The sequence below is a fragment of the Mustelus asterias genome, chromosome 16 (genome assembly GCF_964213995.1).
Source record: "Mustelus asterias chromosome 16, sMusAst1.hap1.1, whole genome shotgun sequence".
Classification (NCBI taxonomy): domain Eukaryota; kingdom Metazoa; phylum Chordata; class Chondrichthyes; order Carcharhiniformes; family Triakidae; genus Mustelus; species Mustelus asterias.
The window spans coordinates 93,045,324-93,069,169 of NC_135816.1; the positions used below are offsets into that span (position 1 = coordinate 93,045,324).

A 23,846-nucleotide genomic window follows, 5' to 3' on the forward strand; every position below is an offset into this window, starting at 1 on the left:
CCTAGTTGCCACACTGCGACGCCTGTTCGAGTACACTAAGAAACAGTTTTAACATGGCAAATGCACCTGACCAGCATATCTTTTGGACTGTGAAATGAAAGTGAAGCACCTGGAAGAAACCCACGCAGACATGGGGAAGACGTGCAGCCTGTGCATCAACAGTGATCCAAGCATGGAACTGAACCCGGGTCCCTGGCGCTGTGAGGCAGCAGTGATAACCACTGTGCCACCGTGCTGTCCGTTCACGTTCTCCGGATGGGGCACATGAAGTGGATGTGATTAATTATTAGAGTGAGAAAGGAGAAGGGGATTGGGAGAAGGAGTGGGCAATTTTTAAACATATAATGGAGGAGAGGGAAAAAAAAAACGACAGCAGCTGGAAATTGGGCACAGGGAATGCAGACAAATCACACAATTGATGAGGGGATGATTTAACACCAGAGGAACCGGACATAGAGAATAACAGATTAAGTTGTATGGGGGAATGTAAGAGGGGAGAATCGTGGAGAGAATGAGGGTAGAAAGCCGATAAGTTGAGGGAGAAATGAGAAGGGTTGAAAGGGATAGCTTGTGATGGAGCCCACGAGGGAACAGGCTATTCTGGACTTAGTGTTATGTAATGAGCCAGACGTGATAAAATATCTTAAAGTAAGGGAACACTTAGGAAGCAGTGATCATAATATGGTGAATTCAGTCTGCAATTTGAAAGAAGGAAGGCAGAATCAGGTGTGAAGGTTCTACAGTTAAATAAAGGTAATTACAGGCGCATGAGGGAGGAACTGACAAAAATCGACTGGAAGCAGAGCCGAGTGGGAAAGACAGTAGAACAGCAATGGCAGGAGTTTCTGGGAGTAATTGAGGACACAGTGCAGAGGTTCATCCCAAACAAAAGAAAGGTTATCAGAGGGGGGATTAGGCAGCCATGGCTGACAAAGGAAGTCAGGGAATGCATCAAGGCAAAAGAGAGAGCCTATAATGTGGCAAAGAGTAGTGGGAAGTCAGAAGATTGGGAAGGCTATAAAAACAAACAGAGGATAACAAAGAGAGAAATAAGGAAGGAGAGGATCAAATATGAAGGTAGGCTAGCCAGTAACATTAGGAATGATAGTAAAAGTTTCTTTAAATACATTAAAAACAAACGGGAGGCAAAAGTAGACATTGGACCGCTCCAAAATGGCGCTGGTAATCTAGTGATGGGGAGACAAGGAAATAGCTGAGGAACTTAATAAGTACTTTGCGTCAGTCTTCACAGTAGAAGACATAAGTAATATCCCAACAATTCAGGAAAGTCAGGGGGCAGAGTTGAATATGGTTGCCATCACAAAGGAGAAAGTGCTAGAGAAACTAAAAGGTCTGAAAATTGATAAATCTCCGGGCCCAGATGGGCTACATCCTAGAGTTCTAAAGGAGATAGCTGAAGAAATAGTGGAGGCGTTAGTTATGATCTTTCAAAAGTCACTGGAGTCAGGGAAAGTCCCAGAGGATTGGAAAATCGCTGTTGTAACCCCACTGTTCAAGAAGGGAACAAGAAAAAAGATGGAAAATTATAGGCCAATTAGCCTAACCTCAGTTGTTGGCAAAATTCTAGAATCCATCGTTAAGGATGAGATTTCTAAATTCTTGGAAGTGCAGGGTCGGATTAGGACAAGTCAGCATGGATTTAGTAAGGGGAGGTCGTGCCTGACAAACCTGTTAGAGTTCTTTGAAGAGATAACAAATAGGTTAGACCAAGGAGAGCCAATGGATGTTATCTATCTTGACTTCCAAAAGACCTTTGACAAGGTGCCTCACGGGAGACTGCTGAGTAAAATAAGGGCCCATGGTATGCGAGGCAAGGTACTAACATGGATTGACGATTGGCTGTCAGACAGAAGGCAGAGAGTTGGGATAAAAGGTTCTTTCTCAGAATGGCAACCGGTGACAAGTGGTGTCCCGCAGGGTTCAGTGTTGGGGCCACAGCTGTTCTCTTTATATATTAACGATCTAGATGACGGGACTGGGGGCATTTTGGCCAAGTTTGCCGATGATACAAAGATAGGTGGAGGGGCAGGTAGTATTGAGGAGGTGGGGAGGCTGCAGAAAGATTTAGACAGTTTAGGAGAGTGGTCCAAGAAGTGGCTGATGAAATTCAACGTGGGCAAGTGCGAGGTCTTGCACTTTGGAAAAAAGAATAGAGGCATGGACTATTTTCTAAACGGTGACAAAATTCATAATGCTAAAGTGCAAAGGGACTTGGGAGTCCTAGTCCAGGATTCTCTAAAGGTAAACTTGCAGGTTGAGTCCGTAATTAAGAAAGCAAATGTAATGTTGTCATTTATCTCAAGAGGCTTGGAATACAAAAGCAGGGATGTACTTCTGAGGCTTTATAAAGCACTGGTTAGGCCCCATTTGGAGTACTGTGAGCAATTTTGGGCCCCACACCTCAGGAAGGACATACTGGCACTGGAGCGGGTCCAGCGGAGATTCACACGGATGATCCCGGGAATGGTAGGCCTGACATACGATGAACGTCTGAGGATCGTGGGATTGTATTCATTGGAGTTTAGGAGGTTGAGGGGAGATCTAATAGAAACTTACAAGATAATGAACGGCTTAGATAGGATGGACGTATGGAAGTTGTTTCCATTAGCAGGGGAGACTAGGACGCAGGGGCACAGCCTTAGAATAAAAGGGAGTCACTTTAGAACAGAGATGAGGAGAAATTTATTCAGCCAGAGAGTGGTAGGTCTGTGGAATTCATTGCCACAGAGGGCTGTGGAGGCCGAGACGTTAAGCGTCTTCAAGACAGAAATTGATAAATTCTTGATTTCTCGAGGAATTAAGGGCTATGGGGAGAGAGCGGGTAAATGGAGTTGAAATCAACCATGATTGAATGGTGGAGTGGACTCGATGGGCCGAATGGCCTTACCTCCGCTCCTATGTCTTATGGTCTTATGGTCTTATGGGATTGTGGGGCGCACAAGAATGGTGGTTGCGGGTGAATGGGAAAGTGGTGGGGAGGGGAACCTTGAAGAGGAAAAGGTTGGAAAATTACTCATCCACCCCTTCCCCACCTGCAATACACCCAGACTCTGCACTTCCGTGCTGGATTTTGTTACTTACTGCATTGATCTCTCAATTTATTATTGCTGATTCATTTTCAAATTATTCTCAGTAGGATACTACTGGACAGGTCAATGAATCAATTTGTGCCATTCAATATTGCAGTAAGACTGGCATTTTTAATCCAAAATCTGTCAACTTGCTGCTTTGGCTCCAAGTCTGGTAATCAACTCCTCAGTTTCCTTGTCTCTCAATTTTTATTAACTGATTATTGACAATTATCACCTTTCCCTGGAAGAAGTCTCCGCAAAAACACCACTCGTTACATGATGTGAATGGCAGTGGCCTATCTCGTGGTCATGATTGCTATCGCTATATTAGATTATTTGCAGTTTGGAATATTGTCTTTGCCAGATATAGTCTTATTCATTATACCGACACATAAACTTATCCAATTCCTCTCTTCTTGAAGAGTCACTATTTCTGTCTGGATTTCAACTTTAAGGGATATTCTATATTTCTGGATCATTGAATGGCCATTTTAAATAAATACTACATAATTTACGTTCATAGGACGTCACATTTGCTCTCTCATTCGAAACATTTCAAATGGCCCCATGCAGGAGACGGAGAGTTAAATGGTTGACTGAGGGTTTGAAGTTCGTTGGCGGGTGCGTTAGTGAGTGGGTGCCTGAGCGCATGTGGAAGAGAGTGACTTGGAGATTCGGTTGGTGAGTGGATGAGGGGATTAGTGGGAGAGTAAGTGGCTGCACTGTTGAATGAGAGGATTAGTGGGAGAGTAAGTGGCTGCACTGTTGAATGAGTGACGACAAGGCAAAGATCAGATCTCTTGTGATGAACCGTTGAACTGAAGTTTGTGTGTTGAAATATGTTATGTCCTTAGTTGGAAGACAATGTGCCTCTCTCCAGGTTACATCGAGGACTCAAGAATTCGGGTCTAAAAGTTTTGTATTTCTCTTTTCTTGTTTGCTATATGCTCGTTGGAGTCTTTCTGTTCACACCTTTGCTTTCAGACTGAGCCGTTCATCATTTTGGCATTCATTATCATGCTGGCGAGGTGCGTTGCCACTTTACTACTGAGATTAGCACACCCTTAACCTTTTGCTTCAGTAGCCTAATGGTCGTTTAATCTCATCCACTCGCACACCTACTCCAGATGTTCCATTTATTATCACTTCTTCTATACCATTCAGTGACATAAAATGATCAGGTTTCTACCTTCCAACAGTAATGACGAATATTCAAATCTAACTCTGTAATACCAGGTCAGAAACTCCGAAGTGTTTTATGAAGTCAGCCAAGACCATAAGTTTTGCACTTTGAATTTGGCCCGGGTAACCATAAGATGTTTCAATTCAGGTCTGACTCAAATGACTCACTAGGGAGCTTTTATCAAACAAATTTTAATTAGGAATACAGTTAACACATACAAATAAAATTAACAATAATCTCTATTAATTACAAACAAGTAGAACAGAAAACAATCATGATGTTGTATAACCAAAAGGGGAAACGCTGGATAATCTCAACAGGTCTGGCAGCATCTTCAAGGAGAGAAAAAAGCTGACGTTTCGAGTACAGATGCCCTTTGTCAGAGCTCTGACAAAGCGCTTTTTTATACTTTGTTGAAATTCTGCCACCGCTGACGATGTCGGCAGTTGTCGTCTCCAATTGCCCTTGAATTATGTTCTGGAGTGCAGCACTTAAAAAAGGCTTATAAACAGATTTCTACCAAAACTCTGAAAGGAAATATACTGCACTTGAAATTGACAGGATTTCAGTGTAACTTGGAAAAAGCTGAGATGTGGCAGTACATTTGTCAGCACATCAAAATACCCGCCCGTTAATGATGGATCGAATACTTTGTTGCTGTCCGGTAAAACACCCTAATTCTAGGTTGGAGAAAAGTTTGCACAGACCTGACTATTATATTTAAAATATATATTGATTAAGGAATGACAGTAGTGTGTAAGACTATATTTGTTCGATAGCGTTGATAAAAACGTTTTTTTTTCCCAAAAGAAAATGTGTCCCGGGCATGTCCCAAATTTCCAACAAACGGACCCTGGAATGTGGAATGACACAATAAGTAGGGGTTGCACCTGGATCGGCTCAGTCGTAAAATGCAAAACCACTTGAAAATGCCAATTGACACGAACTGCGTTCCTGAGGTTTTGCGCTTCCAAGAATCAAGAAACCCAACTAACAGTTCTCCTCCATGCCGTCTTCACCACGAGTCTAATTAGCAGCATGCATTCAACTGGTTTCCATCTTATTCATTCAGACATAATTAAAATTTCACACAATTACACTCAGATACTGTCGGAATCCATGAAGGACTTCAACTGATTTTCTCCCGTTAAACTGAACTGGTTCCATGTCAGCCTGAAAGAGATTGATGATTGAACAGGAAATGAACAGTTTGAATGGCTGTTTCAATAATAGAGACGGAAGTTAACATTAACAAATATTTCAGGTAAAAGAAAATGCATACGGGTGACTGAAACCATTAACACTTGACCTAACGCATTAAAAAGTTATCACAAACACTCACCGAATCTGCTTTAGACTGTTGCAGGTCCGTATGAAGTGACGGAGTTGAGGGACAGATTTGTCTGTGAAGCCGTTTGATCCTAATGACAAATCAGTCAGTGACCCAATTGTACTGAGGGCTGAGGTGAGATCTTCTATGCAACAATCTGTTATTCCCACATTCGATAGCCTGTGTATAAGAGTGAGAGTACCATTAAACTGATTAAACTCCTGCAGTGCAGAGGGTGGCCAGTCTGCCAATCGAGTCTGCACCCACTCTCTGACACAGTATTTTACGGAGGCCCTCTCCCCCACTTTCTCACTGTAACCCCACACATTTGCCATGGCTAATCTCCCTAGCCTACACATTTTGGAACTCTGAATAATCAGGATCAATTCATTAATGGAATCAATGGCCCTGTTACTGATAATGACGACGTTAAATATAAAACGTTTCTTAATTAATTAATGTACCAGTGAAAGCTGTATTCATCTAGAAACTTTGCTTACTGCAGTTCTTGTATTTTACAGTGCGACGCCTTCAGAGCCATGGACAGTCGTTGCACTCCTGAATCTCCAAGTTTATTTTTACCCAGGTTCAGAACCGTCAGTGGCTGGTTTGTACTGAGAACAGAAGCGAGATCTTCAGCACAATAATCTGTGAGGTGGTTATTTCATAGCCTAGAGATTCGGAAGAGAAAAAAGTCGAGTAGTTGTCACGACAAATTTCCAATGCTTATTCAACACACTGTGCGGATAGCGAAAAATCAAGTTCAATGTCAGACATTGATTTAATAGAAATACTGTTTCAAGCAGTATGTTGATTACCGCAATTCCTGGATTTTAGAGTCCCGGCTCCTCAGCGCTTCAGATAATAGTTTCACTCCTGAATCTTCCAATTTATTGTTACCCACGTTCAGAACAATCAGTGACTGGTTTACAGAGAGAGCAGAGGAGAGATCTCCAACGCAAGAATCTGTCAGGCCATTATTCCACAAACTTAAGATAGATCAGAAATACATGATTAGAGTAATTGCTCTGTGTGCATTATTCATATTATGACTGACATAATTTTATTAATGACAGTGTGCACTCTTTGGATTGAAACAAACTGTGTTTTTAAATGACGCTAATGATATTAACAACATTAGCTGCTCGCAAGTTAGTTGTGATAAACAGATATTTGAACAGTATGGTACTTACTGGAGTTTCTGAATTTTACAGCTTGGGTTCGCCAAAGCCGCAAACAGTAGCTTAACTCCAGAATCTCCGAGTTTATTATTATCCAAGTTCAGTTCCATCAGTGAATAATTTGCACCAATAGCGGAATAGTGATACTTGTTTCCCATATCTGTGAGGCCATTATTCTCCATCCTGGAGAAAAAATAAAGTGACACATTTTTGTATTCAGCGTAAATATATAGCGTTTAGTAATAAGAATGTTACTGACAGTCACTAAAATGAAAAGTGGAATATTCTAATATGAATTGCATTTTATGTGGCATGTTCGGCGTTGTGAAAACATACCCACGTGCTGCACACAACTGATTGCTTGACAGAATATGACAAGAGCCACTTCCCAATATATCAGGTATACTAAAAGAGGCAGGTTGAATTATCAGCTCTTAAAACACAGAAGAATAGAGACGGGGAGGGTTATGCACGGAATGCCCGAAGTACCGGCCAAGGCAACTGTGGATGCAGTTGGCAATGGTTGAATATAGGAAATTTGGGATGAGCAAGGAGACAGAATGGGAGGATTCCAGAGAAATAGGAATGCTACAGCAGATCGGGCGGGGGCTTGGGGAGGCTTGTGGGGAGGGGGGGGGGGGGATGGGTGGCTGGAGGGGCGGGGGTGTGGGAGCTGGGTGATGCGATGGGATCCTGATACATAAATCAGGATCTGACATTTTACGATGGAAGCAAATTTTGGCACAAGGGTTAGATGTTCAACCAGACTTAATGCATGCATCATTGCAGGCAGCAGGATTTTCAAAGCACTCGCGTGTATTAAGGAAATGCGCAGGAACCACAGTAATAGCCCAGCATAAAATCGACACATGTATTGGACATACAAAGAAAAGCAGATGGGCTGAGGCCTGAGCGGAATGTTAATGTTCTGGCGCTCGAAGAAATACGAGCTTATAATGGACATAGAGGGAAAATCTCACATCAGTGTCAGAAAGGCGGTCAAGCGAGTTAAAAATTTGCTTCTGCACAGTGGATAGCACTGCTGTCCCACAGCATCAGGAACCTGTGTTCGATTACGGGATTGGGTGACAGTTTGAAGTTTGCAAATTTTAACCTGTCTGCGTGTGTTTCCTCCGGGTGCTCCCGTTTCCCACACACTCCAAAGTCGTGCGGCGGGTTTTTCCGACGGTGCTCGCCCCAAAACCAGAAAATCTCGCCAGAAGAGGGCGGACCTTTCCATGATCCACCCGTCGTTCGCTATGATTCCCGTGGCATGCAGAACGGGAAAATTCGCCCCGTATAGTTTAGGTGGATTAGCCATGGCAAATGCGCGGGGCTATGGGGATGGGGCAGAGATGAGGGTTTGGGTAAGATGGTCGTTGGGAGAGTGTGTGCCAGGCTCGATGGTCGAATGGCCTTTTTCTGCATGGTAGGGATTCTATGCTCCCTAATGTGATGAGGAAGGGGTATGAAATTGGTAGTATGGGTGAAAGGAAAATCCAGAGAAGACTAACGTTATTTGCTTCTGAATGCCAATTGTAATTTCTGTATTGTGGTTGGCAGAAAAACCTCGCTAAAGATGTGCAAATGTGGAAACGCAGCGAATATGCATATGACTTTGGAAGGCAGCAACAGAACCCGGGGTATTGCTTGGGAAAGAGCAGTTGGAGGTGCTTCTGCAGGCCAATAGTTTTATTTTCAAGAGGAATTGATGACAGGCTTGAATGGGCCAATCAGTACCTGAATATAGGGAACTGTTCAGTGGTTATTTAACTTGATCAACACGAAGGGAGTTTGTGTGATTTGGACTTCAGAGTGAAATAATGGTCATAGCAAGGACTGGTCGCATTGTTAGGCTAATTTCTGAGATGCGATTACTGGATATAGGAAACAAATTGGAGACAAAGACGAGTTGAGGGCTAGCCCATGCGCTGTGTAGGAGGACGTTGGTTCAGTTAGATAGGCTGAGTGTGAAAATCTTCAGAAGAAGCCTTAATGACAAATAGGATTGTGAGGTCCTCACATTCGCCGTTGGAGGTGTGTATGTAGAGAAAAAAGGGACATGCATAAAACAAAGTTGGTTGTCTCCAGAAAAGAGAACAGCTGACTTATAGATGGATGCCAGAATGGTCAACAAATGTTGAACAGTTTTAGCAGAAGGGCTGGAGATCATAACACATTATGTGGGCCAAGGAATCATGGGTAGACTCGCTCAAGCAGTTACCTGCAGTAAATGCTCAAATCTGTTTGAGTTCAACTTCACTGATAAGAGAATGAGATCATATCAAAAGACTAACTGTGGTGGCAATAGAACGAAGCCAGTGGGGACAAAGGCATGGAAAGCAAAAGTGCAAGTGTGATTCAGACATGCCAGTCATGGATGAATTAAGTGTTGTGAATATAAATTGTGTTTGAGAAATCAAAAATACTCTTTCCCTTGGCAACAGCCAGGTAACCGCAAAAGATCAGTGCCAAAGACGTTGGTGATTGCATGGGCAATGATGTCAGGCAGCCTGCCACAGTAGTAGGCAAAATAAAAGAGCGACTTCTGCGCACCTGGACATGACCAATGCTAACGTTACATGGAGGCAGATTCAATCAGATTAGCAGATTCAAGAAGGAGATAGTTATGTTTCTGCTGAAAAGCTGGATAAAGGGCTTAGGGGAACAGGCAGGGTAGCGGAGTTCAGGCAAGGAAAAAATCAGTCATGATCATCTTCAATGGCGGAGCAGGCTCGACGGGGCAAATTACCTACTCCCATTGTTAATTCCTATGTCCCTACATATCAGTTTGAGGAGGCGGGGTGATGTCCATCAGCCAATCAGAGCCACGGTCTCTGGACGGATTCAATCATTTGTGGTTTTAACAATACAGCGCCGATTGAATGAAAACAACGTTCTTTCCAACCCAGGCCCATAATGGAATTTTTAGCATGTTAACGTAACCAGTGCTGGGCCCGGCATAACGTCCCACTGCGTCCTTCCCTGGTCTTCTCCAGGTTTGGGAGCTGTGAGGCGAAAATGGATGCGCGCGATGTTTTTATTTTATTTTAACTGGTTCGGAGTACAGGTCGTGGTTGTTTTCATTTCTTTTACATTTGCTCACATCATCTTTCAAAATTTGTAGCAAAACGTCTTTACTAAGTGTTTGATAAGGACGTCTGCTTCTGTCCGCTTTCTGCTTTGTGACTCGCGATTACGCTTCTGATAAAACGCGAGAAAAGTGCATGAGCGGCGTTTGCGACCAACACTGCCAAGTCAAAATCCTGTGCACGCTAACATTTCATTGGCGAATGTATATGGGATATGGAAAAATTGAATTGCTCAAAAATGTCATTATCTATATTGCAGGCCTGGGAATAGGAAGAACATTAGAACAAAGTGTTTTGTTGAATAGGCGGGCCTATGACTCAGAAAGGATGCAAGCCATAGAAACATACGCTCAAGTATTGAAACTTACTGCAATTTCTGCATTTGGCAGTTTGGATTTCCCAGAACCATTGACAATATTTTCATTCCTGAAGCTCCCAAATTATTTTTATTTAGGTTCAGATCGGTCAGTGATTGGTTTGAATCCAAAGCAGAGACGAGATCGTCAACACAAGATTCCGTGAGACCATTCTTATCCATGCTCAGAATGAGGGAGAGACAGAAATATTTGTGAATCACAACGTAGTTCATCGTCACTTTCACTGTAACAGCATTAATTATTTTCATGTTCATGGGGTCTGAGAATTGATTGGTTAGACAAGAGTTTATTTCCTGTGCCTAATTGTGCTTGAGTCGCGTGTGTTGCACAATCTTTTCAACCTAATTTCTAGTAATATTATTACTGCTAATGCTGTACCGTGATAGATAACCACTTAACATAAAAACAATCTGACAAATTGTTCTTTACCCTAGCTCCTGTATCTTGCAGTCCGGATTCCTCAGAGCAATAGCCAGTTGTTTCATTCCTGAATCTCCCAAATGATTGTTACGCATGCTCAAACGTTTAATTGATTTGTTTGTGCGGAGCGCGCACGCGAATTCCTCAGCAGACGCATTTGTGAGGCCATTGTTATCCAGTCTGGAGTGAAACGCAAAGACAATAAATGTCAGGGTAAAACATAGTGAGGGTACAGCAAAGATGGGCATCAAAACAAACACGGGTTGATTGATCTGCTAAATATTAAGTTGCAGTCGGACTGCAAATGGATCTGAATATCATGTGTGTATATAACAATCAGTATATATTATACTCCCTGGTTTGAGTCTCGGACTATATCCAATTTTACATCTATGATTTATAATGAACATAAATAATAATAATTTTGCATTGTTATTACTAATCAGATTATTCCACGGTGTTCATTAGTAACATTACCATCGACATTAACATTACTAGGAGGGTGCATTAATGGCAGGAACAGATATCAATAACAATGTACAATATTTTATAGTACTCTCAAAAATAATACCCATAAAATAATATTTATCATACACAGTGCCTCGCAACATATGTGATGATTCTGTGATATTGATATATTTCATGTTAAAGGGGGACGGGGTTATGATTCACTGTTATACGACAAACAGTCAGTCTGGTGCAGCAGTGGCTAGAAAAATAGAAACATCGAAACATAGAAGATAGGAGCAGGAGGAGGCTAGTTGGCCCTTCGAACCTGCTACGTCATTCATTACGATCATGGCTGATCTTCCAACTCAATAGCCCAATCCTGATTTTCCCCATAACCTTTGATCCCATTCTCCCCAAGTGCTATATCCAGCCGCCTCTTGAATTCAGTCAATGTTTTGGCATCAACTACTTCCTGTGGTAATGAATTCCACAGGCTCACCACTGTTTGGGTGAAGAAATGTCTCTTCACCTCCGTCCTAGGATAGTAGGATAATAACGCATTTTAACTACACATGTGTTAATTTGTAATGTTAATGCACTTTTGTTTACTTAAATTCTGCCAGAAATGAAATCTCTGTTTATATTGCAGAGTGCAGCATAATTATGTCGTGAATACTTGACCATGATACTATTTTAATTACATCTGTCACATGTCCATCTCATCTGAACATGTCTCTAAAAAAACTGTTCTTATTCTAGCATTCTGCCGTTTGAAGCATTTTATGTATAGACATTTTGTCCTTCAGTTTGATACCCATTTTATTCTGCATTCAGCTCATGTGTGACATTTCCAACAGCTTAATTTTCCACATTAATATTACAATACAAAATTCAATTATAGGATTACTGGTTCTGGGAAATGTACTTTGATTACTTAGAATATTGTCACTCAAAATAAGAATGCTGTGTTACGGCTAAAGACATAATCAAAGCCTGTTTTTATTCATTACGTTTTATTGATTCCAATGATGTGACAAAATGATCAATAATATAAATTTATCTTAACCATCGAATATATCACTGATACAAACAATAACGCATCACACTCGAACTAAACATAGTCAAAAAAAGACACACCTTGCATTCCATTACTAACCTTAGGTTCTGTATCTTACAGTCTGGGTTCCTCAAAGCCATAGACAGTGGTGTTACTCCTGAATCTCCGAGATTGTTTCCTTGAGTACTAAAGAAGCAAAGAAAAACATTCAGCCAAAACACGTCGTTAAGTTAAATTTTGACCTTCCAATAAAGTCCTGAAATTGGAAGCAATATCAGGAAATTAGTGCAATCTAAAACTGAACTCCATTGGACAGCTCTTTATCACATTGTAATGTGTAAATCGAATGGTACCAAGTAGTGTGTGTGCTTTAGATACTGCTGAAAATTTAGTTACTTATTTGTCAATTCCAGCAAAATCGCTTACTGATAATCCGGATGTAATTATTTCTGTATATTGAAGGAATCTTCTGGATTGTCATGCTCACACTTCGGATAAAGCAGTAAATTACCGGGACCCTTGGCTAGAAATTTATTCCAGGTGTTGGCACAAAATTGTTGCTAACACATTAGCTGCCGATTATATGCAGCCTCGATTAATGGCAAATATGTTTAATTCTTTTAACTAGGGATAAGATTAAGAAAAAAAAATCCACGAGTGTTGCACATTATGCTCAACATTTATACGTCAAGACAAATGATTACCTCAATACAAGACACTTTTGCAATACTGGTCCCAACCGCTGAATCCCTTCGCCTTGAATGTAGCAGTCCGTTAGATGAAGCTCTTTTATTGCATTACAGAGTGTAATAGCATGCTTCAGAGCTGCACAGTCAACCGGGGTTAGTCTCAGTCCCTCAAAAGTGAGTACTTCCATAGATCCTACTGTGGACTGAGCAAGTGCTTTATTCTGAGACTCAAACAAGTAATGCAAGGTGTTCAGGAGGTTTCTTTTACCACCTTCATGTTTTGCCTGTTGAATATGTTCTTCAACAGTCTCCTTCACCCAGTTAATCACTTGGCAGGTCGTTTGATGAGTAAAGCGACCCAAAAGCTTCTCCAGGAGCCAAACTGCCTGTGGGGAAGAGAGACCAGCAACAAAACGGAGAAGTATCTCAAATCGACCATCTTCCATGCTGTGGGCATGCTTGAGGAGCTTCAACATATCCTCAGGATCTGGAGTCAGGAATTTTGCGAGAGCAGCTCAAACTCGTGAATGGTGAGGTGCGGGAATGTGTAAACAGCATTCTGGGCAGATTCCTTTCTCTCCAAAATTTCCAGCAGGAACCCAGATATGAACTGGCAAGGTTGCAGATCATATGCTATTAAATCACAATTTCTAAACACAATCTTCTTCTCGGAGACACCTTCGAAGGCCATCTTACCAAGCTTCAGCAACACATCACGAGGGCTTTCAATATCTCGGCCATGGTTCTTCAGAATGTTGTAAATATAATAGGAATATAGTTGTGTAATGGTTTTGGGAACTTGCTGCTTTTTCTTGTCTCTTTGTGCAAAGAAGGGGCCCAGCGACAGACCGAGGATCCAGCAGTAGGAAGGGTTGTAGCACATAGTATACTGACTCTCGTTCTCCTCCACGTGTTTGAAAACAGCTGCTGCCAGTGCCTGATCTTCAAAAAACTTGTTGAAATATCTTTTCCGTTCATCACCAACAATTCCCAGTATTTCAGCCCAGACACTTATCTCAGCCTTCTCCAAAAAATGTAATGCAATGGGGCGGCTGGTCACCAGCACTGAACACCCTGGGAGTAGCTTGTGCTGTATTAAGCTGTACACAATGTCAGACACTTCACACTGGAAATCGGGATCTGTGCACATGGACTGTGCTTCTGTATTTCTCCGATTGTCAGCAAAATCAATACTGTCCTTGAATTCATCCAAACCATCAAATATAAACAGCAATCCCTCTGGGTTCTTCAGAATGTTTTCCAGGCTTTTATATAAGTAAGGATAGGAATTAAGTATCAGATGTGATATGCTCATTTTACAGTTGAATATGTTCAAATCCCGAAACTTAAAACAAAAAACAAATTGAAACATTTGGTAAATTTTACCAGTGGCCCAGTCATCAACAATTTTTTGTACCATTGTGGTTTTTCCAATCCCTGGGACCCCTGTCACTGCTGCTGAACCCCCGGAAATTGATTTTCTCTGCGAAACACTTCTCTGGAACAATTGGTCAGTTCGGATTTTCTCTAATTCTTTCCGCAGATGTTTCTCTCTCCACCTCTTCATGATGTCGACCTCTTGCCAGCAGTTCATGTTCTACAAATGTCCGATCTCGAGAGTTAGAAATTATTGTCAGTTCAACGTATCGATCTACCAGCTGGAAAATCTTAACCTCCTCGTTTATGAAGATCGTGTTCACACTCAGTTTTTCATTTTCTTTCCGGAGAGCTTCTTTGTGTTTTTGCTGAGCAGCTAGAATTAAAACAGACAGGCAGCGTTAATTGTATTGAATTAAGCTTTTCTTCCGAGGCCTATTGCACCTCCATTGCATGTTACAATTTTTAAATTACATCTGTACCAGATCATTTCCTGGATATCTCGTTTCAGTGAATAATTGGCAAGAAAATTCTCAAATCTGCACTTGATGTTCATGATACCAATCGCGAAGATGACTATGGAAGTGATAGTTATTTGGTGATGGTCAATGACATCAGTCTGCAATGTACTCTAGTCATCAAATAGCAGTTACAAACCATATTTTTTCCCAAGAATCTATATACCAATGAAGAAACCTTTGAAAGACTACCTTCGGAATGAATCGGTAATGATATAATTGGGTATCTTTGGAAAGTTGTAGATTGTGGGTGGATCGAAGCTCCACTGTGTCAAATGTTTCATCTATGCGTATTTGGTACTGGGGATGTAAATTACTACCTCTGTATGATGTTCCACTCGATGTCCTCATTGTCCCTAATTATGACTTAGAATTTTAACACGGCTTTCACTCACTTATGAAGAATTCCCACTTGTACTTTTGTTATGCGGCCGGATCCCGTCTAGTCAAGGAATGATCCATTCAGATTCCAATATGCATCTGCTTTTTCTGCCGGCCTGTCAGTGCAAATAGTCAATAAATTGGAAGTGTCTCAAACTCTGTTGACGGCAACCGAGCGCGAACTAAAACCCGTCCCATCAACATCCTTGTGCGCCAATATATGTTGGTTAGATGCCTGGCGCTGTTGAACATGAAAACTCGCATTCAAAGGGATTCCTCCTTTCATGATCTGACCCAATTTCATTTCCATAATACCTATAATTCCACAATGCTTTACTTTATCTATGCTTCTTCCTCTCTCGCTTATTGTGGGGCAGGATAGTAGACCCAAAAGAACTCATGCTCCTATTTTCAATTTTTTTCTATCGCTATTTGTCATTGCTCCATCTTTACCACGATGCATTCAGATTCCTGGGCCCTGAGCCCAGGAAGGATATTATTATTAAATAGTTACGTTACACAGCAGATTATTTTATTGCTGCAAATTGTTTATCGGCACCGATGGAGAGGGAGATGATGAATTAGACCAGATAGTTCGCTGCTTATTGTAACCGGACTCAATTAGGTTGTTCGATAAATTGATTGTAATTAGTGCAGATCGAGAGCTGTGAAACAAAACAGGATTGCAGGATTAATTTGATTATTTTATCGGACTTTGAGCAATTATGTGCGGTGCCACCTGCACTTCTAATTCACCTGATTATCGGTAAAGATTAATGCCAATATGAAAGTTCGAATTAGAATAAGGGGAAAAAAGATTCAAGTCATTTTTTTAAAAGTAAAATGTTAGGGAATTTCCTGTATATGATTTTGGGCGCGGGAAGAGAGGAAGAATATTGATATTGCATTCACTGACAATGACATAAAGCTTTAACAGCTCGAAACAAAAAAAAGAGGATCAACAATGGAAATTGCTGCATTTAGTTACAACAAAGGCCTAAAGGCTGAAACATCGGTTGCTTATTTAAGAGGCGGCCGCGTGAGACGGAGGAGGGGTGGAGGGGCGGGAGGGGGGTGGGGTGGAGGGGCGGGAGGGGGGTGGGGGGGAGTGGATGGTTATTATTCCCTGCCTTATTTTGATTCAGAAATTGAAAGTAAGTTTCAGCATTGTTTTATAAACATTCATTAGTCGTTTATATATGTGTGAAAATCAATATTCATCCTGACTATATTTTCCAGTTACTTCTTCCAGCATGCATGCCTGAGAAAGTACAACTGTCTCCCCAGTATTTGGTATGTGCATTTGAAATGGTTCCACTACTAGAAAGCTATTCTTGGAGTGGAATAAAATTGGCGATTTTCTTGATTTTATAATATTAACAAATTATTTCCGAATTGTGATTTATGCAGATTTATCCACCTATTAATATCCTAATGCGTGAACGTCAGTGCAAATTTTCAAACTCATCAAATTCCCCAACACTCAACCGTGTGCTACAATTTTCCAGCTTTCTACATTACGTTTTTTTGCGGTCTCTGCTGGCTAAATTTAATAACTCAGTATAGCTACTTGATCACGGACTTGTCTGTCCAAAGCAATTACACAGAAATGTAGGGTTTACGTAAGGATGCAGCTGCTTGCCTATACGAGGTAGTGCACTGTATTATAACTGTATCAGAAGTACTATAAGCTCATTGATGGATCGGGAACATCCACAATTGTATGCAATTTTAGAGAGGCTCACGATCCTGCCAGGGTGCATATGGTTTCACAATTCTTCAGGGTCTAACCAGGTGTGCATGGCAGATTTTTATGGGGCATTACAGTACATCAGGATCCCTCAAGATGTGCATCGGAGTGCTAACAGTTTTGTATCGGAGTTCACAGTGATGAGAATACCTCCATGCATCTCTAAATTTTCATCGTGTATCAATAACCTGCCAGATGTCAACGAAGATTCACAGTGTATCAGTAGCCTGACAGTTTCTTTCCCTGATTTTTCACAGTAGTTCAGGATCTCTCTGGGTATCTACGGTTTTCACAGTGGATCATGATCCTGCAAAGTGTTGTTGGGGTTTCCAAGTGTAAATGAATCCTCATCGATGTGTATCAGTTCCACAACATTTGAGAAATGTTTAATCGTGTACTGAACTTCACAAACAATTTCAAGATATGTACTGGGATTTTATTCGATTTCTGCCAGGTGTTTATGTGCTTAGAGAATTCATCGGCGTCGCGCCTGATTGTGAGCAATTTTAGTGTGTCAATGTCCGTGCAGGAATAAATGGACAGTCTTTCTGGACCCTGCAGTTTGTGTACCCAGTTTCACAGGGTATCAGAATCATTCCATTTGAGCATGTCTTTTCCCTGTGTATCAGGAACCTGCCAGGCATGAATGCAGCGTCGGCGTATCTCAAGATGCTACCAGTGCTTACTGAGTTGCACCGTGTTTCAATACACAGCAAGGTGTGCATGGAGTTTGCCTGTCTATTAGGATTCATCCAGTAATGCTTGGGAGTTTACAATGTGTCTTGTTCGTTCAGATTTGTATGGGGTTTCAAACGGTATCAGGAATTGGCTGAGAATGAGTGGGATTTCACAATATATCAGAATCATGCCAGGTTTGTACGCAGTTTCACAATGTATCAGAATCGCGCCAGGTTTTTACGCAGTTGCAAAGTGCATCCGGATCATGTCATTGTGTTTCGGATGCCACAAAGTTTTAGAAAAATAACATGGTTATGAAATGTCACAATTGATCAGGGTCCTGTAAGATATGCATGGACGTTTCGATATATCAGTGTCCTGCAAGGCATGTATCTTGCCTCACAGTCTATCGGGTTCAATGCAGAGATATGGTTTATCAGAGTACTGCCAGATGTGTATGGAACTTCGCAATGTTCCAAAATTCTGCCACGTGTGTTTTGAGCTTTACTGTGTCTCTAAATCTTTTATTTTGTGTTTCGCAATGTATCAGGATCCTATCCAATGTGCATGAGATTCGCAGCCAAATCATAATTGAACAACTTGCGTTTTTATTGTAACTGATTTCCAGGCTGAGTGAAATGGCAAGAAAGCTGTATATTTACAGCAAAGGTAAATCCGAAATTTGGAATCCACAACGATTATACCACCAGCATTAATATCAACTTTTTGAAAGGCATATTTTAGCTTTACTTTGAGAGGGAAAGTAACCTACGTGTAATTACATAGGCGAGGCGATGGCATAGTGATATTATCAACAGACTATTATTACAAAGCCTCAACTATTATGAGCACCCGGTTTCAAACCCCGCCACGGCAGATAGTGGAATTTAAATTTAATAAAAACAGAATCTACTAATGACCATTGTGGATTGTCCAAAAAAAATCTAGTTCACTAATGTCATTTAGGGAAGGAAATTGACGGTCCGTACCTAAATGCGACTCCAGAGCCACAACAGTGTGGTTGACTCTCAACTGCCTTCGGCCAACAAGGGATGGGCAGTAAATGCTGGCCAGCCAGCGAAGCCCATGTCCCATAGATGAATGAAAAAATCCATCCATATATTCTTTCACAGCACTTGTTTCCACCTCATTGTGAACATCGTTTCGTTCAACTCAACGTCATTTCTTTCTTGCTGGTGGACGTGAATCGTCCAATGCACACCTGACAATGGAAGATTATTGTTCGCACCCTCCAGCCCACCCCCGCCAGTTGGCTTTTCCTTACCTTTGTCACAATCGGGTACATCGTCCAAACCTCGACTGGTGTCGATGGAACAAACTGAATCGGAACCTGTTCAAATCATTAACAAATGTTGAAACCAAATCTGCGTAATACTATTGCAAAATGTGCAGCACTTGAAACTGTTCTCATTGTATGTTTTGAAACCACCGAAATTCTGTACTTCTTTTAAGATTTTGTCCAGTTTTGGTACCCCATGGCGCATGTTCATAAACGATTCCCACATCACCCTTCGGGCCCGCTAGCCTTTCTCCATAACCAGATTTATGAGAAGTTTGGAACTCTCCGCTCGTTTTCCCTTCTCTACGAGCTCTGTGACTTTCTGCAAAGAGTAATAATGGAAATATTGAGCAGCGGGGTGAAATAGAAATAAGGAGAATGAAAAGCAGAATGGACCTGCTGAGTGATAATATCTCAGATTTAAAAAAAAAATTAACCGATATTAAGCAAGCAGTCGACCAGGCATCATTGGACGAACAGAAAATAAATAATATAATCATGAAAAATGATTCTGAAGCATCGCTGTAAAATGTTGGACAATTCAAGAAGAAAGGCAAAATTTCTCCAGAGGGAGACAGACTTCAGGCTCGGGTGATTTCGTCAGAAGTGACACTTACAAACCAGATATCTGGGTTGAACCTGCTAAACTGTTGGGCAAGATTGCGGGATTTTAAAAAAATGTTACAAATTACGGTGAAAATTCCCTGGTTGGCACACTCCGATGCCAGTTCGGGTACATTGGGAGAGAATTTAATATACAAAATGCACATAACCAGTTCCTGTCCCGGACTGTGGGTGGACACCGGAGAGCATGAAGAAACCCAGCAGACACAGCGAGAACGTGCAGACTCTGCAAAGGGAGTGACCCAAGCCGGAATCGAACCTGGGTCCTTGGCGTTGTGAGGTAGCAGTGCTGCGCCACCACCGTGCCGCCCCATACTGATATATTGCAGGAGATTGTTAAATTAAAGAGTTCACACAGATCTTTCAGGATCCTGGTCAGTTGTGATACTCCTTCCCTTCAAAGGTGTAGGGGTAGGAGAAGTTCATTCCGCCCATTAAGCCTACTCCGCCGTTCATTCTGCTCATTGCTGATCATACAGCTCAACTATCTGTAGCCGCTTTTCCCTCTTGTCCTTTGATTTCTTTGACCCCAATCCAATTTCTTCATGAAAATCAAATCATGGACTGCTGCGTGTCTGAATGGACAGTAAATGCGAGTCATTTGTGGAGGCCAAATGGCACATGATATATTGAAGTTACCATTAAACTTAATTACTCAGCTCATGTTCTGGGGACCTGGAACCAAATGAGAAAACGCTTTGACAAAAGGTCATTTGGACTCGAAATGTCAGCTCTTTTCCCTCCTGACCGATGCCAGAACTGCTGAAATTTTCCAGCGTTTCCGCTTTTGCTTTCAGATTCCAGCATCCGCAGTAATCTGCTTTTATTCTGGGGACCTGGGTTCTAGTCCATCCACGGTAGGTGGTGGAATTTAAATTAATTAAAAAAAATCTGGAAGTAAAATTCTAATGGTGACTCTGAAACCATTCTCTTTGTCGAAAAAAAAACACCTGGTTCACTAATGCCCTTTAGGAAAGGAAATCCGCCGTCGTTTCCCGTCTGACCTACATGTCACACCAGAGCAACAGCAATGTGGTTGACTCTCAACTACCCTCGGGCAACTAGGGATGGACAATAAATTCTGGCCAGCCAGTGACGCCCATGTCCCACGAATGAATTAAAAAATGCTCCTTCTGTTTACTAGGCCTGTGTTTTGAAGATGCGCACAACATTTGAACGGTGGCATGAACAGAATTTGAGCAGGACCGAGGTGGGACAGGGTACAGGCAGCAGATTTGAAAGAGGGCAGAAGGGGAAAAGATAGGCACCGACTAGATGAAATATCATACCTGAATTTGTTAAAATAGCGGTTGAGATTTTCAGTTCGAGACAGAGTAACATAACAACGAAGGCCGATGATGTCTTTGGCCTGTAAGTATGAAAGATTGAGATTTAAAAAAAAACCACTGACAATATCAGGGAATGATCAGTAAAAAAAAAAATATTGCAGATGCTGGAAATCTGAAATCTAATTTCAGAAAACACATAAACTGAATAGGCCTGGTAGCAGCTTTGGAGAGAGAATCAGTGTTACCGTTTCCAGTCTATATCACGTTTCTACGGAAGGATCAGACAAGAGTCAGTGTCGGCCATTTTCTGCACCTGATATTCCACAGAACCCTTTTTATTGGGTTTGGTTTTCTTATTTTTACTGATATTTCCAACAAGCCAGCCCTGCGCAGAGCTGTTGAGATTTGTATAATCGGAGCAAGCGACTATGCAGCTCCTTGATAGATTGGATGGAAGATCCTTTCAAAACACACGGAGAAGAACCAGGAAGTATAATTCCGAATATTTCAATCGAATTAGATAGAGGGAGGGTACGCATGAGAGAGAGAGAGATAACGATTCAATTAAGTAAAATATAAATAAGTTAAAAAAAATGTTTCCTTTTGTAAGTTTATAGATTTTGAAGAATAATTGAACGACATCTGACTGATGTGTCGCAGCGATGGATGTTAATTCAAAAACGATAGAGATTATTTGGCTGCAATTAACGCTTCAATATCTGAGTTACCGGTTCGAATGAATTGCAAAGCTATTATTTTAGCGACATTGTCTTTATCTACCAGCTTCGCACAGCAAATTCAGGCAGATGAAACTATTGTGTAGTGACGTCTTCGTCGATATATAATTCGCACAGATTTATGATGATCAAGAGAACTCAGAAAGCAGTGTCCTAATTTGCATATTGAACTGTGCAGGGGACGCCGCTGGAAGTGGTTGTCCAAGGGAGCCAATAAATACTTTGAGCATTATTACCATCGCTAATGCTTTCACTGAGACATTCCACTCATAAGTAAGATATCACTCCATCAACTTTCTATCCTGATGTTATGGGCGCAGTGATATTTTCCAAATAAGATCATAAAATAATTGAAAGAATTCGGTCAATTTCAAAATGTGTATCCCAGTAATTATAGTCTTGTTCATGAAAAATATGGAAAGTAAATATTCTTAGATGGCTTCCTTTGTATGCTCCATTTGTCGGAGGTAAATGGAATAAAAGAAGAACGGCTGTGTTTCCTCTAGGACGTGGAAATGTGGATATAATCTTACAAAGAAGTATTTGGAAATGCAAGAATCATTTCACGATATCTGGGTAGATGAAAGACAGTCGGCGGTATGGTTGCCTTGATAATTGACGAGGAATGCTCTGTGGTCTCGCAATCGAATACGACAGGTCGTGGATTAGAATTCGCTGAATTAATCTGGAATTAAAGTCTATTAAGGCCATGTCACAATTGTCAAAAGTTGAAACAAATGTCTTCCCCTTAGGGAAGGATATCTGCCACCCTTGCCTGATCTATATATGAGGCCAGACCCACAGCAATTTGGTTGACTGTTAAATGCCATTTGAATGGAAGCCAATTAATTGAAGGAAAATTAGAAATGGAGAATAAATGCTGGTTCTTGCCAGCGATGCGTAAATGATCAACAAATATAAGGATCTGCTACAGATGTTGTATTCTAAGTACTATGGTCAAATTTATAGTATTTGATCGTTTCCACTGATTGACCGGTTTATTGATGACAGGAGAACGGATTAGGATTGGCTTGATGAGACATGAATGCAGTGAAACGGACTAGGATTGAATCGATTTGAAATCAATGTATTAAATTTGGGAGACATTAACTGTAATAGGAAATTAACAGCAGACTCACTCGACTAGGCAGGAGATAATCGATGATTATTCATAAACATGCGCTGGCGATTTGAATAGCTGAAACAGTCAGGCAAAGGGTATTTGCAGTAAACAGGAGGTTGGGATTAGACAACATGCATTGTCAAAGATATTGAACAATGAGTTGGAGGTTGACATGCAAATTGGTTGGTTACTTGGAATAATGTATAGTTAGCAGGAATTCGGGTTCGGATTAGATTGAGTACCAACGCTACTGGTTTGGAAGAGAGAGCCTGGCATAGGAATAGTTGCAATTACAGGTGCAGTAGTAAGTAAAGATGCAATTGAGACGAGAATGGGTGGCTAATAATATTGTGTATGAGTGTCGCATATGATTAACTAAATTATTAATGGTAATGGGTAGAGGAAAGAGCATATGAAGTGGACTGAATGGCTTACTCGTGGTACTGGGCAGCAGCATAATTTGGGGATGATTAACGATACGGAGCACAGAGCAGAACATTAAGATTTGACTCTGTGGAATAAGAATAGCCACGACTAATGAACAAGATACTGGGATTAGACAATGTCACCTATTAATTTGAGAAGTTAATAGAGAGAAGTTACAGGCAGGTCGTCACACCAGGGCCACGAGAGGAAGGCACGTGGGTCACGGTTAGGAAGGGTAAAGGTCACGTACCAGAGTGTACTCCGGTGGTTGTCCCCCTTAACAGTAAGGGATGGGTGACAGACAGGAGAGAGGAGGGGAGAGAGCAGTCAGTGATGGGATCCCCTGTGATTGTCCCCCTCCAAAATAAGTATACCGTTTTGGATACTGTGGGGTGGGGGGGAGGGGGGGCGGGGTGGGGGGAGTTGACCCTCCAGGGGTAAGCCACGGTGACCAGGTCACTGGCACGGAATCGGGCTCTGTGGCTCAGAAGGGAAAGAGGGAGACGAGGGGAGCCATAGTAGTGGGGGATGCAATAGTTAGAGGCACAGACAGGCGGTTCTGTGGGCAAGAACGAGACTCCAGGATGGTAGTCTGCCTCCCTGGTGCCGGGGTCCCGGATGTCTCTGAGCGGGTAGGAAGCATCCTAAAAGGGGCGGGTAACCAGACAGATGTCATTGTCCACATTGGTGCAAATGACCCAGGCAGAAAGAGCAGGAAGGTCCTGCGAGCAATTCAGGGAGTTGGGTAGTCGGCTAAAAAGCAAGGCCTCTA

General features: G+C 41.7%; 1 protein-coding gene across 1 annotated transcript in view; it reads right to left on the bottom strand.

Moving 5' to 3' along the window:
• LOC144505396 (NACHT, LRR and PYD domains-containing protein 3-like) overlaps positions 1-19,131 on the bottom strand; it is a 38,792-nt gene extending 19,661 nt beyond the window's left edge. Inside the window, 10 exon segments of the mRNA XM_078231507.1 lie at positions 5,618-5,785; positions 6,424-6,594; positions 10,247-10,417; positions 10,685-10,771; positions 12,887-13,388; positions 13,391-14,429; positions 14,431-14,624; positions 14,723-14,879; positions 18,861-18,926; positions 19,039-19,131. Of these exon segments, the coding sequence (XP_078087633.1) occupies positions 5,618-5,785; positions 6,424-6,594; positions 10,247-10,417; positions 10,685-10,771; positions 12,887-13,388; positions 13,391-14,429; positions 14,431-14,624; positions 14,723-14,879; positions 18,861-18,926; positions 19,039-19,131 (2,648 nt within the window).
• Positions 19,132-23,846: the final 4,715 nt, after the last annotated feature.